The following is a 13,171-nucleotide window of genomic DNA, read 5'->3' as shown; positions in this document are numbered from 1 at the left end:
CACAGGATCACCGGCAAGTATTGTGAATGATATTAATCTCCTCTCATGGTATGTTGTAACTTCGTATTTTAAAGATTTTTTACATTTTCATACTTTCTTACATCCTGACTCAAGGGTGGTTCATAAAATGATGAGTATATTTCTCAAATATCTGAAATATACTACACGTATATCACAATCACACCACAAACATTCTCACGTTTATCTTAAAGACTTTTTCACTAATATCTCACAATTATCTCAGATATAACTCACTATTATCTCACAAATAGTCTGACATTTTATCTCAAATATTTTCACTAATTTCTCGAAATATCTCGCGAAATTTTCATTACATAAAATATGGTAGTACTAATTTTCACTGAATTCTCAATGAAATATATTTTAACCAATTATTTTACACAATATTTTCAATAATAATATTTTTAAACAAAATATTCTCAATACAAATAGATAGTTCATTTTGGCCCAACGAATTTCACAAATAACAAGGCAATGTTGCACTACTAGAATGAGAAATTCTCGTTTATTCCGCACGAATATATCAACTTCATTCTCCTTTGAGAAATAAATATATACACACGTGGACAATTGGAGTGTTTAATTTGAATATATCACAGTCATTTACATGTAATGAAGTTCATGAGTTATGAAAAGCATATATCAAAAGATATAAACATATATAATATGTTTAATATATGAATTATTGTGTAATATATTTTTTTAAGTACAATCTTCAAAAAATTATATCCATATAAAATCATCATACAAATTTCATTTTATATAATAAAAGGATTGAAAAAAACATATGAAGTCATCCTTTTGCACAATTTCGAAAGTGCAAACTGTCAGTTCGTTGAATAATGTCAGTTCGTTAAATTGACTTCCGGAAAGGGACAATTAAAATCGACAAATAAGCCTAATGGCAATCTAAAGTCTGAACAGTGATGGTTTTTAAATAACTTCATTTTTCTGTTTTATATACTTATTATTCTAATTTAGTACTACTTACACCCATGTTAGTGCAGCTATGTTAAATTAACCTATTTTAAGCACGTTATTTCTTGTATAATCTGTTAGATTTTTTCATATTTAATCGGTCACAAAATCTTTCAAAAAATAGATATTTACAAAGAGGCATCTCAAAAATATCAAACTAGTTCCTTTACCAAAAATCATGTGATTTTACTTTTATGTAGTAATTCATAAAACATTCCCAATCAATTATAAACTAATGAACTAAATGAGTGTATTTATTTGAAATAAGTTGAAATCATGTGATTTTAATTTTCATGTAGTAATTCCAAAACATTTTCAACTTAAATAATAAAGCAATGAATTTAATGAATGTATTTGATTGAATAAAAATGAAACAACATAACGTCAAGCAACTTGATATCACAGACGACTTTTGGTACATGTACACATTTCGTATTGTAAACAAATACAGCAATACTACAGTAAATAATCACAGTTTTTTTTTTGTAAAAAATAAATACATAAAATAACTTGTAAAAGACGTGATGTATGTTCTTTAATTCAGACATGCATGCATTGTTTATGAAATGATTAAAGTGTGACCATTTGTGAAGTTTAATGAAACTTTCATAACGTGCGTGCCCCAATTATACGTATGTTAATAAAGAAGCAGTTGCCGTGTAATTGTATGTATGTTTAAACCGTGTAAATTAATGTATGTTTTTACCGTGTAATTTAATATATGTTTTAGCCGTGTAATTTAATGTATGTTTAACTTAACAGCATATAACACTGCGGTATACCGTACCCCGGATATTGCTCGATATTATGAGGACTTTCATCCCATTTCGCGACTTTGAACGAGGAAAGAAGGTAAGTTCAGTGGCGATATTTAGTCATTTTGAATTGGTTTGATATAAATTTTATAGAAAAATAAATACTTCGATAATTTCTCTAGTTACTGAAACCCCAAAAATGCTGAGAAATAGCTTTGAAATGTAATTATGAGGTAAAATTCGTCTCTTTGCTCACGTGATAAATGAGCTCGGATCAGCCAAATTTGATGTTTTTGTGCATATACCTTATTAACAGAAAAACTTGAATCGAGTGAAATGTGATAATGATGATAATGTTTATGTTGTAAATGTTCAATCAACAATAGACCTTCAGATGACAGTGCATTTTGAGAATAAATACACATGTCAGTGTACCGAGTATTGCGTTGGAGTTGCCCGCCGGTGTCACGAGTATTGCTTTTAGTGTAACGAGTATTGGTGATCAATATAGAGTAATGCAAGTAGTAAACATGTAGTATTTACTACATTTAATCTTATATATTTGTTATTGTGTATACTTATTTACACTATGTGTGCAGAATATGCAGAGTTCGGAGGTACTTTACTGGAAACATCTGCGAATAATCCTGCTCATGAAAAATCTCAGTCGAACGAACTCAGCAATTTTCTGTGTTTAAAAAGTTCTCGTTGCTATCGAAGGATCAACCTTTCCAGTATTTGTTAGTTATTATTGCATATCTTACTTTAAATAGTAACAAAATGCATCCGAAGTGAATTAATGCTGCCTCAAGATTGTAGACAGTATTGAGCAAATATCAACCGACTTCCTACTATGCCCAAAATACATATTAAGGTAACTTTCGGTCATTTTGCACCTACACTCTAGCAATGGCGGACTGTCTGCACGTGAATTTGTTACGTCATTAGCAATGAGTTACCATATGACTGCCGAGCGGGCACAGCTAAAAAAACGAATAATGCATTTTGACAAGATTATTATAAAGGGCAGCAGATGCAATAAAAAGTTTATGTTTCTTATAACCTTATACCTCATTAAGGCGTGTTTTGAAGGCTTTACATCCCATATCTTTTGAGGCCTCAAATAGTGTAAAACATGCGCTGTTTAGACCCTGTTTGAGAAATGTTGTTCAAAAGAGCTAGTGATCACTTTTTCGGCGCCACCCATTAAAAAGATTCATCAAGGGGTGCCACAGGGGGGGTGGGTGCCCCCTTCTCTGTTTGGGAATTTGAAGTTGGGCAGTAGCCCCTCTAATCGCCGAGAAGACTTTGGACTTGTGGGGGAGGGGGCTAAAATGGCATCAGGTCGATTTAAAGCTACCGTGTAATCAACGCCGAATACATTAGACTTTATCTCAATCAATTGAGAAGTTGCTGCACCTTGAAAACAACGCAAAATAGAGATTTTTGGCAATTTTGAGAGGTCCCCCGTTGCCACGTGGTAACTGGAAATTTAAGATTGAGCATGCTATTCTATTCCACAGGCTATGGTCCAGCCAACATTTGTCCAAGTTTGATTAGTATTGAAGCATTTTTGTTATAGTTTCATAACAGTTTGAACTTGTAACAATAGGCTTAATAAAATGAAAACAGACATTTTTCGCAATATGCTCATGCAGAAAAAGGTTAAGGTATCCGGCATGCTTGGACGGCATAAGCCCTCGGGCCAATATTTTACTAAGTGTGTCGATATGTTTCTTAAGGCAAACTTGCCCTGTAAAACCCTATTATTAATGGCATCTAAATATGCTTTTTTTATTCTTCTTCTTTTCAGAGATGGGTCTTCTTGATCATAGTTTCTTGGGACATGTATTTAAAGATTATTATCGTCAATTTTGATGGTTCTACCCTGCTCCCGACCCTGCACACACTTTATTTCATCCATAGTGTGATTTTCAATCAAATGGGAAACTAAATCTCTGTATTTGCCGTAGGAAAAGAACAGTAATAACACTGAAAATGCATTGTTAAATCTGAAATTTTTGAATAAATATCATATAAACAGTACATCATCAGCAAAATGATAAACAGACGTGAAAATTAGACAAAATATTGATTTTCCATACTAATGTGCTCATTCTGTTTTGCAATACACTGTACACTAAAGTTGGGATATTTTGCAATACTCTGTACACTTAAAATCAATACTCGGTACACTTTCTTGTTTCTTTTTTGGCCTGTATCTTTTTGTACTTTCACACTTTTTGCCTGAAATTTGGACAAAGCATACTTGGTTTGTGAATAAAAAAATTGCTCGATTCAATTTTTTTTATATTGGTAATATAATAATTTCTAATGATTCTACAGTATCGCGGTCACTATTTTCTAGTGAGCAGCGGTTCGTTTAGGGGTAGTTTAATCAAGTTTACAAATACCTGTAATACTTTTACGTCTTTTAGAGCTACAAAAATAACTCTAGATATATAAAACCCGTTGAGATAAATGAAATAGCCATTAGTTTAGAAAATATCTTCGCTGAACTTACCTTCGTTCCCCGTTCAAAGTCGCGAAATGGGATGAAAGTCCTCATAATATCGAGCAATATCCGGGGTACGGTATACCGCAGTGATATAACAATCAGAAATAATCAATCATTTTAAAACAATTGAAAAATATGTAAAGATTAGCCTTAACAATTATTTTATAGAAATGTATAAATCAAGAATAACGACTCTACATCAACCCTTGTCATGGTAAATTTAAACTGGTAAATTAACTATTTAATACAGACATCAACTATCCTGACCACAATGATTGCAAAGATAAACAACTCCTGGGATCGTCTAAATGTCTATAATAATAAAAATTAACACATGCGTCTTTTCATGATAATAAAGTTGTAATATGTATACATGTAGTTATTCTCATTTATGATGCAATGTTATGATTTTATGAGTACAACTAAAAATGTCAGGAGAAAATCATTAGTGAAAAATTTCTGTCAACTTTGAAGTGTTGTTTTGTTTTTTTCTCATGTCGCTCTGTTACTTAGCTTCTTGTTTCCTTAAATCGAATTCTTCGGTGATTCCGAAAGACTGAAAAAAGAAAGCAGAAGTTTACATCAACATCACAAATTAATGTTAAAATAATTGCATTATATGTAACATATGTAGTTATGATTGGTCGTACTATACTTTCTTCAATATTGTAGCAGATGTCATAACTTAATGTTATTCTGTTACGAAAGCAATATGTATCATATGTATCAATATTTTAAAATACAGTTTTATAAAGTTTACCACACCAAGTCAACAAAGATTTACAGTGAAATAATCAAATAATGTGTTTGCAATTTGTCTCAATGATAATAAATATAATATATCGTCACCTTAGAGCAATAACTGATTAACTGTTACTAGTATTCAAATTAGGAGTTAGTACGTTATTGCACTAAGGTGACGATATATGCTCTAAAAGCATTACAACATTTAAAAATTGTATGAATTGTATGTTTTTATTGCTAATTTCTGTGATGTTATTATGCCTTTATTTTACATCGTATATAGATTTATTTGTATATCATTTTCACATGCACATATCTACATATATTCCACGACGAGTATGTATAAACAATTTCTGTACTATAGTTATAATCTACTCATATACGTCCATGCAAGTTTCAAGTTAAACATTTCAGAAACTAGATCTATATTAATAACCACATTCATCTAATACAATACAGTATATACGAATGCAGTAAAGATCACACTATTCTAATGACTCCTATCTATATATTAAATATTCTGCAATGACCCTTGCTATTGACCTCTAACTAAAAGCTTTAATCCAAGCTATATATATTTATAACTAATTCATTGTCAATGGATATCATCAAGACAAACTAAAAATCAAAATTGTACACGTTGTCTAAGACGAATTTCCGTATCGTGATACACAGATATTACTGTCAAGTTATCGAATGATGGTAACACTTATGTATATCTTATAAGGCGCATCCCGTCATAAGTCTTTAGTCGACATTCTTACAATAATATTTATTAAGTCAAAATCAGAAAGACACGCTATGGGATTATCCACATTGACAGACTGAGCGTTTATTGGTTACTTAATAAACATTTAATTTAGTAATTACAAAATGCTGTATTTATAGTACATGTAAAAGGCATAGGGCAGAATACCCTTTAATGACGTAATACATAATGCGAAATATATCATGCATTTAACATAAAGCTGCTGATACAGTGTATATGTACACGATTGCATCACATACTTAGCTCAAAGGCGTCAATCGCCGAAACAACCTGCAAATATTTCTTTAATCTAAGGTACAGTTTTTTTTACCAAAGGATTAATATTTTGAAAGTGAAAGTCGTATATTTTTTTTATTCTGGAATTTTAAAAAAATTAAAGTAAATCTTTAATTAATTTCGTTTGAAAAAAGGGGGACCAGCAATATTTTTTTCTTCCTTACATGGACATTAGATTGACCAAGAATAAACAAAACATAATTATGATAGTATTTTTCCGATTCTAAGATATCTTAACAAAGATACTTGTAAATAAGCACAAAAGCGGAATACAAGAATATAAGCACCACCAAAATATAAATAATATTACCGAAATAAGTTTTATTCAAATAATCAAGTGAGAGACTTCAAATTAAAAATAGCATATATTGTCCATATACTTTTGATATTCACATTTTTCAGAGAAAATTCAAATTCACATCGATCAAAGCGAATCTCGAACAAAGACAGATATATTTTGAAAAACAAACAACACCGAGCATGCTTAATAAATCATCTAGTAAACAAGATGAAGTTATATATTATCTTAATATATAGAAAAGCTGTAGAGACATTTAGAAATGTGTACTTGTACCTTGTATTATACTTGTAAAAGTGTATTGACTAAATCGAGATTCAGCGATGGTAGCAAGCCTTTACTTAATGCACTTTCTACATTTTATGTTTTAACTGACTTAGATCACAAACTATATTTTCATAAGACTCGAAACACTACATGCTTCTTTGTCAGACGTTTTTTCAAAGTTGAAAATTGAGGTTATGTTCAATATAGAACATAGCTATTCAGCACTTCAAAAGATTCTGTTTACACTGTAATATCTGCTCACATTTGTTATGTTAGTATCTTTAACAGGTGAACGTAGTATGTAAAAGGGATTATATGATAATGTGTGTAATCATGCTCATAAAACAACGAGGACAGAAAAAAACTTCCTTCAATGACTATATTTGATATAGATATTTCTGAAATTTCAGATCTGTCAGCCTTATTCAAAAGTAATACTAATGTAGAAACTACTCCCGTGGGGCTGTTTGTTTTGTAAGAAAATGCAGTTTTGAAGAATTAGGTTAAAGTATGTGTTTATAAGTACGACGATACGACGTTACAACGTAAATTGAATGAATATAATAAAACAATATAAATTACAATATGAGAAACTCACCCAGGATATATGCAAAAATATACCTAACAAACTTCTACATAAGCACAAATGCCTTTCATAAACATGAAATTATTTCAATTCGTTTCCATATTTATCGAATTATATGTTATATGTAGAAAGAATTATATCTAATGTTATATATCATACAGTAATTATATAATTATTATATTATTATATTATTACATTCTTATATAACTGTATCAATGTTCAGTTCAGCGCAATCATCAAATGGGAGATTACATTAAAGTAATTCGTCCAATGAACTGTTATCAAACATCACATTATTTCAGTGTTAAAGTTCTTTTCGTATTTATTTAATGTTAGTACAAAAAACAATAGATTTATGTTCCTATAATAAAATATCTAACATTCTACCATTATATAATTACATTGATTATATGATTTTCAAATTATATGTTTTGTTTTAGACGTGTCCTTTTATAGAAATAAAATGCACAAGCTAAACTTATGGTTATGTAATATATTGGCTTATCAAGAGTACACTTTCTTACCCATGAGTAGAAGGTCGCAGCACCGGCGCTCACTATTACTATATCTTCCATTCGGATATCTTTTAGCAAAGCCTTTGTTCTGTTTACCGTGTCCGCCTTTAGTTTGTTTAGGTCAATTTCCTGGATTCTCCTCTTCAACGAGACTTTCCCAGTTTTACCTATCAGGGCCTGCACATTTTTCCAATCCTACATAAATGGAGTAATAAGGGTATTACGATTTCGTTAAAGGTAAGGGAGACAATTTTTGTCATACATATATAAAGGTAAGAGTTGTTTACCTTCCCAATATAAAAATAAAAAGTCGCACGATAAATAAGTCATTTATATTTCACTCAGTTTTTGCTTTAAAAATCTCATTTATACATTCATTTGTTCGTTCGTTCGTCGTTCGTCCGTCCATTCGTTCGTTCTCTCATTCCTTCATTCATTCATTCATTCATTCGCTCACACGTTCCTTCGTTTGTTAGTTCTTTTGCGTTCGTTTTTTTCCATGAATTGTTGATAAATAAGCTTCATGTATTAAAGACCGTTTGTATAACTGGCAAACGTAATGTAGGACCAGAATTCTTAATGTACGGGTACAATTGCTTGACTTTGAGATATTTGGATACCTTTGTTTCTTCTTCCGTGTTGCCTAGCAACATGAGCGTGGCTCTCATCACTGTATGAACCTCTACTGTCGGATGAGCGTAAGATTTTATCTCGGCAATTGTTCTCTGGTTCAACGTCATAACCTGGATTTGAATAAATAATAAGTATAGGTAATTATATAGAAGATGCACATATATGCATTTGTACACAAATCTAAAGTACTGCAACATAAGTTCGTCGAGATCTATAGTAACCTGATTAACAAAAGAAGAATAACAATGTTACAAAATACATGTACATCATTATTGAATGCTGATAATAATATTGTCAAATCACTGATATATGCACATATGAGCCGTGTCACGACAAAACCAACATAGTGAGTTTGCGACCAGCATGGATCCAGACCAGCCTGCGCATCCGCACAGTCTGATCAGGATCAATGCTGTTCGCTTACATACTCTATATATCAAGTAGAGAAACTGATAGCGAACAGCATGGATCCTGATCAGACTGCGCGGAGGCGCAGGCGGGTCTGGATCCATGCTGGTCGCAAACCCATTATGTTGGTTTTGTCGTGACGCGCCACATATATTTCAATACTTCGACTACGAACATATTTAATTCTTTTCTCTATTTCATACGTTTGACTGAAACAGATTCTTTTAATTCTTTAATTTTTTTCTAAAGAAAAAGAAAATAAGAAATTTATTCTTTATTTAGTTTTTTTGCAAGTTATCAAAGCATGTAAAGTGAAATCGATTTAATTTTTATATGCATTAAAAAGGGGGAAATTATTGTTGAAAATGAATTAAACAAACAACTATGCATATTATAACACTACTCTACCTCGTGTATGAGTTTTTGTAGACGTTTTAATCTTGCAATAAGATCTCTGGCTTCTCTAAGTTCAGGTCCGAGTTTGGGGGCATAGCCCTTACTCTCCACTAGGTCCACCGTCCGTTCCAGCTCCTCAAGATTCCGTGATTCTATAGCCTTCGATAATTCTGGTAAGTAAAACAGAGAGACAAAGGTTTTACATGAAAGATAATCTATTGATAAAACACATAAAGACATGTATATTTTTTAAAAAATGTTATTCAAGAGTGTGTTCAAGATTAGTCCTTTCTATTTCAAATGAGTACTGTTTGAGTTTCAAGTTGAGTTTAATTCACATTTAATTTATGCGAAGCCTACAGTCCTCAAACGTTTTTGTTGTTGTTGTTGTTGTTGTCGAGATAAATATGTAATTTTGAATGACCCGAATAGGTAGGAACATAGCAAAGGCCATGATTTTCTTTTGTCAAAGAAAAATAATACACACACTTGATGGCCAAGAAATCATATTTAAAGAGTTTCATCGTTAATCTCTGCACGTGTAATGCGTATTACTTTACTACATCACACGATGTCATTATTTACTAATACATACTTTCTCTGAGTTCTCCCTCTTCGTCAACTTCCGGAGTAGGAGTTCGGTCTCTAACCACCGGTTTAGGGGCTGGTGGAAGGGCACTTATGATATGGTAGTTGCAAATGTTCCGTTCGTGGCCTAAAATTATATCAGTGATAAAAATACTATGTTGTTTTCACTTTAACAATTTATGTTCACGTATATTGTATTGACTTGTTTGGTGTCAAACACGGTTTGAAGTTGTAGGATTTTATGAAATAATGTTATAGTAGATCTAATAGAAAAATTGATGCGCACATATGAATGCTGGTATATAATTCAGATGATAATTATAACTCTGATCTGCCATTAAGTAATTTTTCTTTATCAATTTCAAATATGTATAGCTTGGCTATGTTTCAACACAGATATTTCTTGAAATTATGTTCTTTTCGTGTTTTACAGATAAATTGTTCGGGTTTACTTTAAATTAAATCATCTTCTGTTATTGATTTAAACATTCAATGAGGACCATGGACTTTGTTTATGTATACTAACCTTCTCCAAACACGTGACTAATTTTCATTTTGAATTCTCCTTCGTTCACATTGAATGCTGCCTCGAGGATATCTCCATTTTGTTGGAATGGGTGTGACTCCGTCATTACATCATCTTCCGCCCCTAGAGGCAGCATCTGGTACATTATGTTTGCTTTCTTGAACTTATCATGGTCTATGATTTTAAATTTAACTTCCAGTGGCCCAGGTTCGGTCTTTATCGTGCCGTTTGGATGGCTTAAAGCCTGAAGACCGAACTCTCCCAGGATTTTTCCTGGTCCCCATCCGGCTGCCTCCACTACTGGGAAGAAAGTTTGGCGTTCTGGAATACTATTAACAGTCACTTTATAAATAGCTACCCAATCAAAATCATAATCCGGTTGATTAACAGTTATGTCTTTACCAACAATTTCAAGTTTGTATACACCAGTTTTTGGGAACCTGACTTTTATAGATAATACATTCTCATTTGGACGGTTGATGAAGTCAAGCTGCACGTTCTTTTGAGGCAATTCAACCGGCTTTGTTCGGATTTGCTTTGCGTTTTCGATGAAATGTGTAGGAATACACAGAAAAGTGTGGTTGGCTGATTTTTCAGGGTGTAGACCAAACAGAATATCTATCTCGCCGTCTTTCGCTTCAGCGTTGCACTCGGGATGGGATAAAACTCGCATTTCTAAATTAAAGAATCTGTCCTTTAAGAAAACCATGGTTTCAAATTCTTTTATTGTTTTCTTTGAATCTAGTAGTTGCCACATGGGTTCTTCAGGAAAATGGGTGTATATCAACTGCTGGGGGTCAGTCAAGAAAAAGTTTTCATCACATGTGTAGAAATAATCTGAAAAGGGAACGCGAAAATTATTATACCATTATTATTTTATAATACGTGGTGGCAATATAATAAATAACATAGATGCTTGAATGTGTTACTTTATAAAATTTCTTGCTCTTTATAAACTTGAAGCGGATGGGCGAAATCTGACAATTCACTTCAAACAAGGTAAATGCTATTTAAAAACATTTAAATTGTAAAAAATGTTTTCTGTCTGGTTCGAAAAAGAAATAAAATATATATGCAGCAAAGTAATCATAAAGAATTCGAGACTGGCATATGATGACTAAAATTGTTGAAACATTAATTGATTAAATCATGTATAAATAAATCAATTCAAGTGTTAAATGTTAACAGAAAGTGAAAATCAATCTGTAAAGTCAATATAACATATTTGCTTTTGACAATTGTTATTGACGTAATATTATCGTATTGTAAAATCTTTACATAATACTGGAATTTCATTTGACGTAAACAATAGTTAAATAGTTAAATGGTTAAGGGACGGGAACACTTAGTAGTTATGGTTTCATAACTAGAGATTCCGAGTTAAAACTCTTCCTTGTCGCGAGAAGGTTTCTTTTTTATACAAGTTAGTTCCAGGAGCTAACTAGGTTGTTATGACTTTTAACTTGTTATGCATGGAATTCGCTGCATAATGGCAATTTAATAGATGGTAACCAAATTCGCAGACTGAATTACTTTGCTTAGCATCTTCATCTTCATCACCAGACAATACGCATGCGCCCCAGAATGCATTGACTAAACGCCAGTTTCCGTCGATGAGGACAGCGTTCCATTCACCACGATGGACATCTTTATTTATTTTCTGACCAACTTCATACGTAGACCCTTTCAGGTATCCCCGTACTATGGCACATGGTAAGTCGGCATACCTAAATAATGAGAGAAATAAGGTTATTTAAGCATACAAAGTCTCAACTTGGATCTACACAAGTATTTGCCAACTTCTACACATCGTTTTATTTATTTTGCGAGAACAATATGTAAATATAACTACGTCAAGGTAATGTAGTTAAATGGTATCATTTAAATAAATTTAATTCTTAATTATTTATGAAGGTCTTAAACCCCTACGGCAAATGTTCTGTATAACATAATTTAACGTTTATCACAAGGCTTCAATTGACATATAATACAAACCATCCTGCTGATGATCTAAGAAAAGTTTACAAATAATTTAAAATATTGTGCATTAATGTGACTTCATCACAGGGGTACAAAGCTTTGTGTTATCTTTTTTTGAGAATCATAATTGAGCCGCGTTACGACAAAACCAACATAATGGGTTTGCGACCAGCATGGATCCAGACCAGCCTGCACATCCGCGCAGTCTGATCAGGATCCATGATGTTCGCTTATCTACTCTATTACATGTGGATTAACTGACAGCGGACAGCATGGATCCTGATCAGACTGCGCGGATGCGCATGCTGGTATGAATCCATGCTGGCCGCAAACGCATTAAGTTGGTTTTGTCGTGACGCGGCCAATATATAAATTTACATGTTGTGTGCGATAATTTACTGATTTTGCAGTATTTACATATATCACTATACATATCTTGTTACTGCGTGACTAATGAAATAAGGGATATTTGCATACTTTGACACATTTTGATAATTTAAAGTGACGTTTGCAATAAAAAGAGAAATAGCATGAATCTGGATTAAATAATGCATTGGTGAAATCATAAATGTTATCAATTCAAAAGGATACCAACTTTCTTTTAATATGACTAATCTGTCTTGGCATAGTTTCTTAATTTTAATCTTCAGTTCTCAACTTGTATTAAAAGTGGATTTCTTTACTTTGTGAAAAAAAGTTATAAAATATGACAGGACTTTGAATTTTTGGTAGACGTAATCTCTGACATGTCTATGGTATATATGAGCCGCGTCACGACAAAACCAACATAATGGGTTTGCGACCAGCGTAGATCCTGATCAGACTGCGCGGATGCGCAGGCTAATCAGGATTCATGCTGTTCGTTTACAAACCCTATAACAAGTAGAGAAACTGCTAGCAAACAGCATGGACC

General features: G+C 32.4%; 1 protein-coding gene across 3 annotated transcripts in view; it reads right to left on the bottom strand.

Annotated features, from left to right (window-relative positions):
• Positions 1 to 586: 586 nt before the first annotated feature.
• The window catches only part of LOC132734731 (lim and transglutaminase domain protein ltd-1-like), a 28,437-nt gene continuing 15,852 nt past the window's right edge, over positions 587 to 13,171 (bottom strand). For all 3 annotated transcript variants that reach the window (XM_060721575.1, XM_060721576.1, XM_060721577.1), the window contains 7 exons: positions 11,812 to 12,005; positions 10,279 to 11,115; positions 9,760 to 9,879; positions 9,177 to 9,334; positions 8,348 to 8,470; positions 7,737 to 7,922; positions 587 to 4,828 (listed from right to left, as the gene is read on the bottom strand). In XM_060721575.1, coding sequence (XP_060577558.1) covers positions 4,778 to 4,828; positions 7,737 to 7,922; positions 8,348 to 8,470; positions 9,177 to 9,334; positions 9,760 to 9,879; positions 10,279 to 11,115; positions 11,812 to 12,005 — 1,669 coding nt within the window. In that variant the 3' untranslated portion in view covers positions 587 to 4,777. The remainder of the gene's footprint in view (positions 4,829 to 7,736; positions 7,923 to 8,347; positions 8,471 to 9,176; positions 9,335 to 9,759; positions 9,880 to 10,278; positions 11,116 to 11,811; positions 12,006 to 13,171) is intronic.

Source organism: Ruditapes philippinarum, unplaced genomic scaffold (genome assembly GCF_026571515.1).
Source record: "Ruditapes philippinarum isolate M1 unplaced genomic scaffold, ASM2657151v2 ctg465_1_1_1_1, whole genome shotgun sequence".
In the NCBI taxonomy this organism is placed as follows: Eukaryota; Metazoa; Mollusca; class Bivalvia; order Venerida; family Veneridae; genus Ruditapes; species Ruditapes philippinarum.
This window is presented reverse-complemented; position numbering and strand designations above follow the sequence as displayed.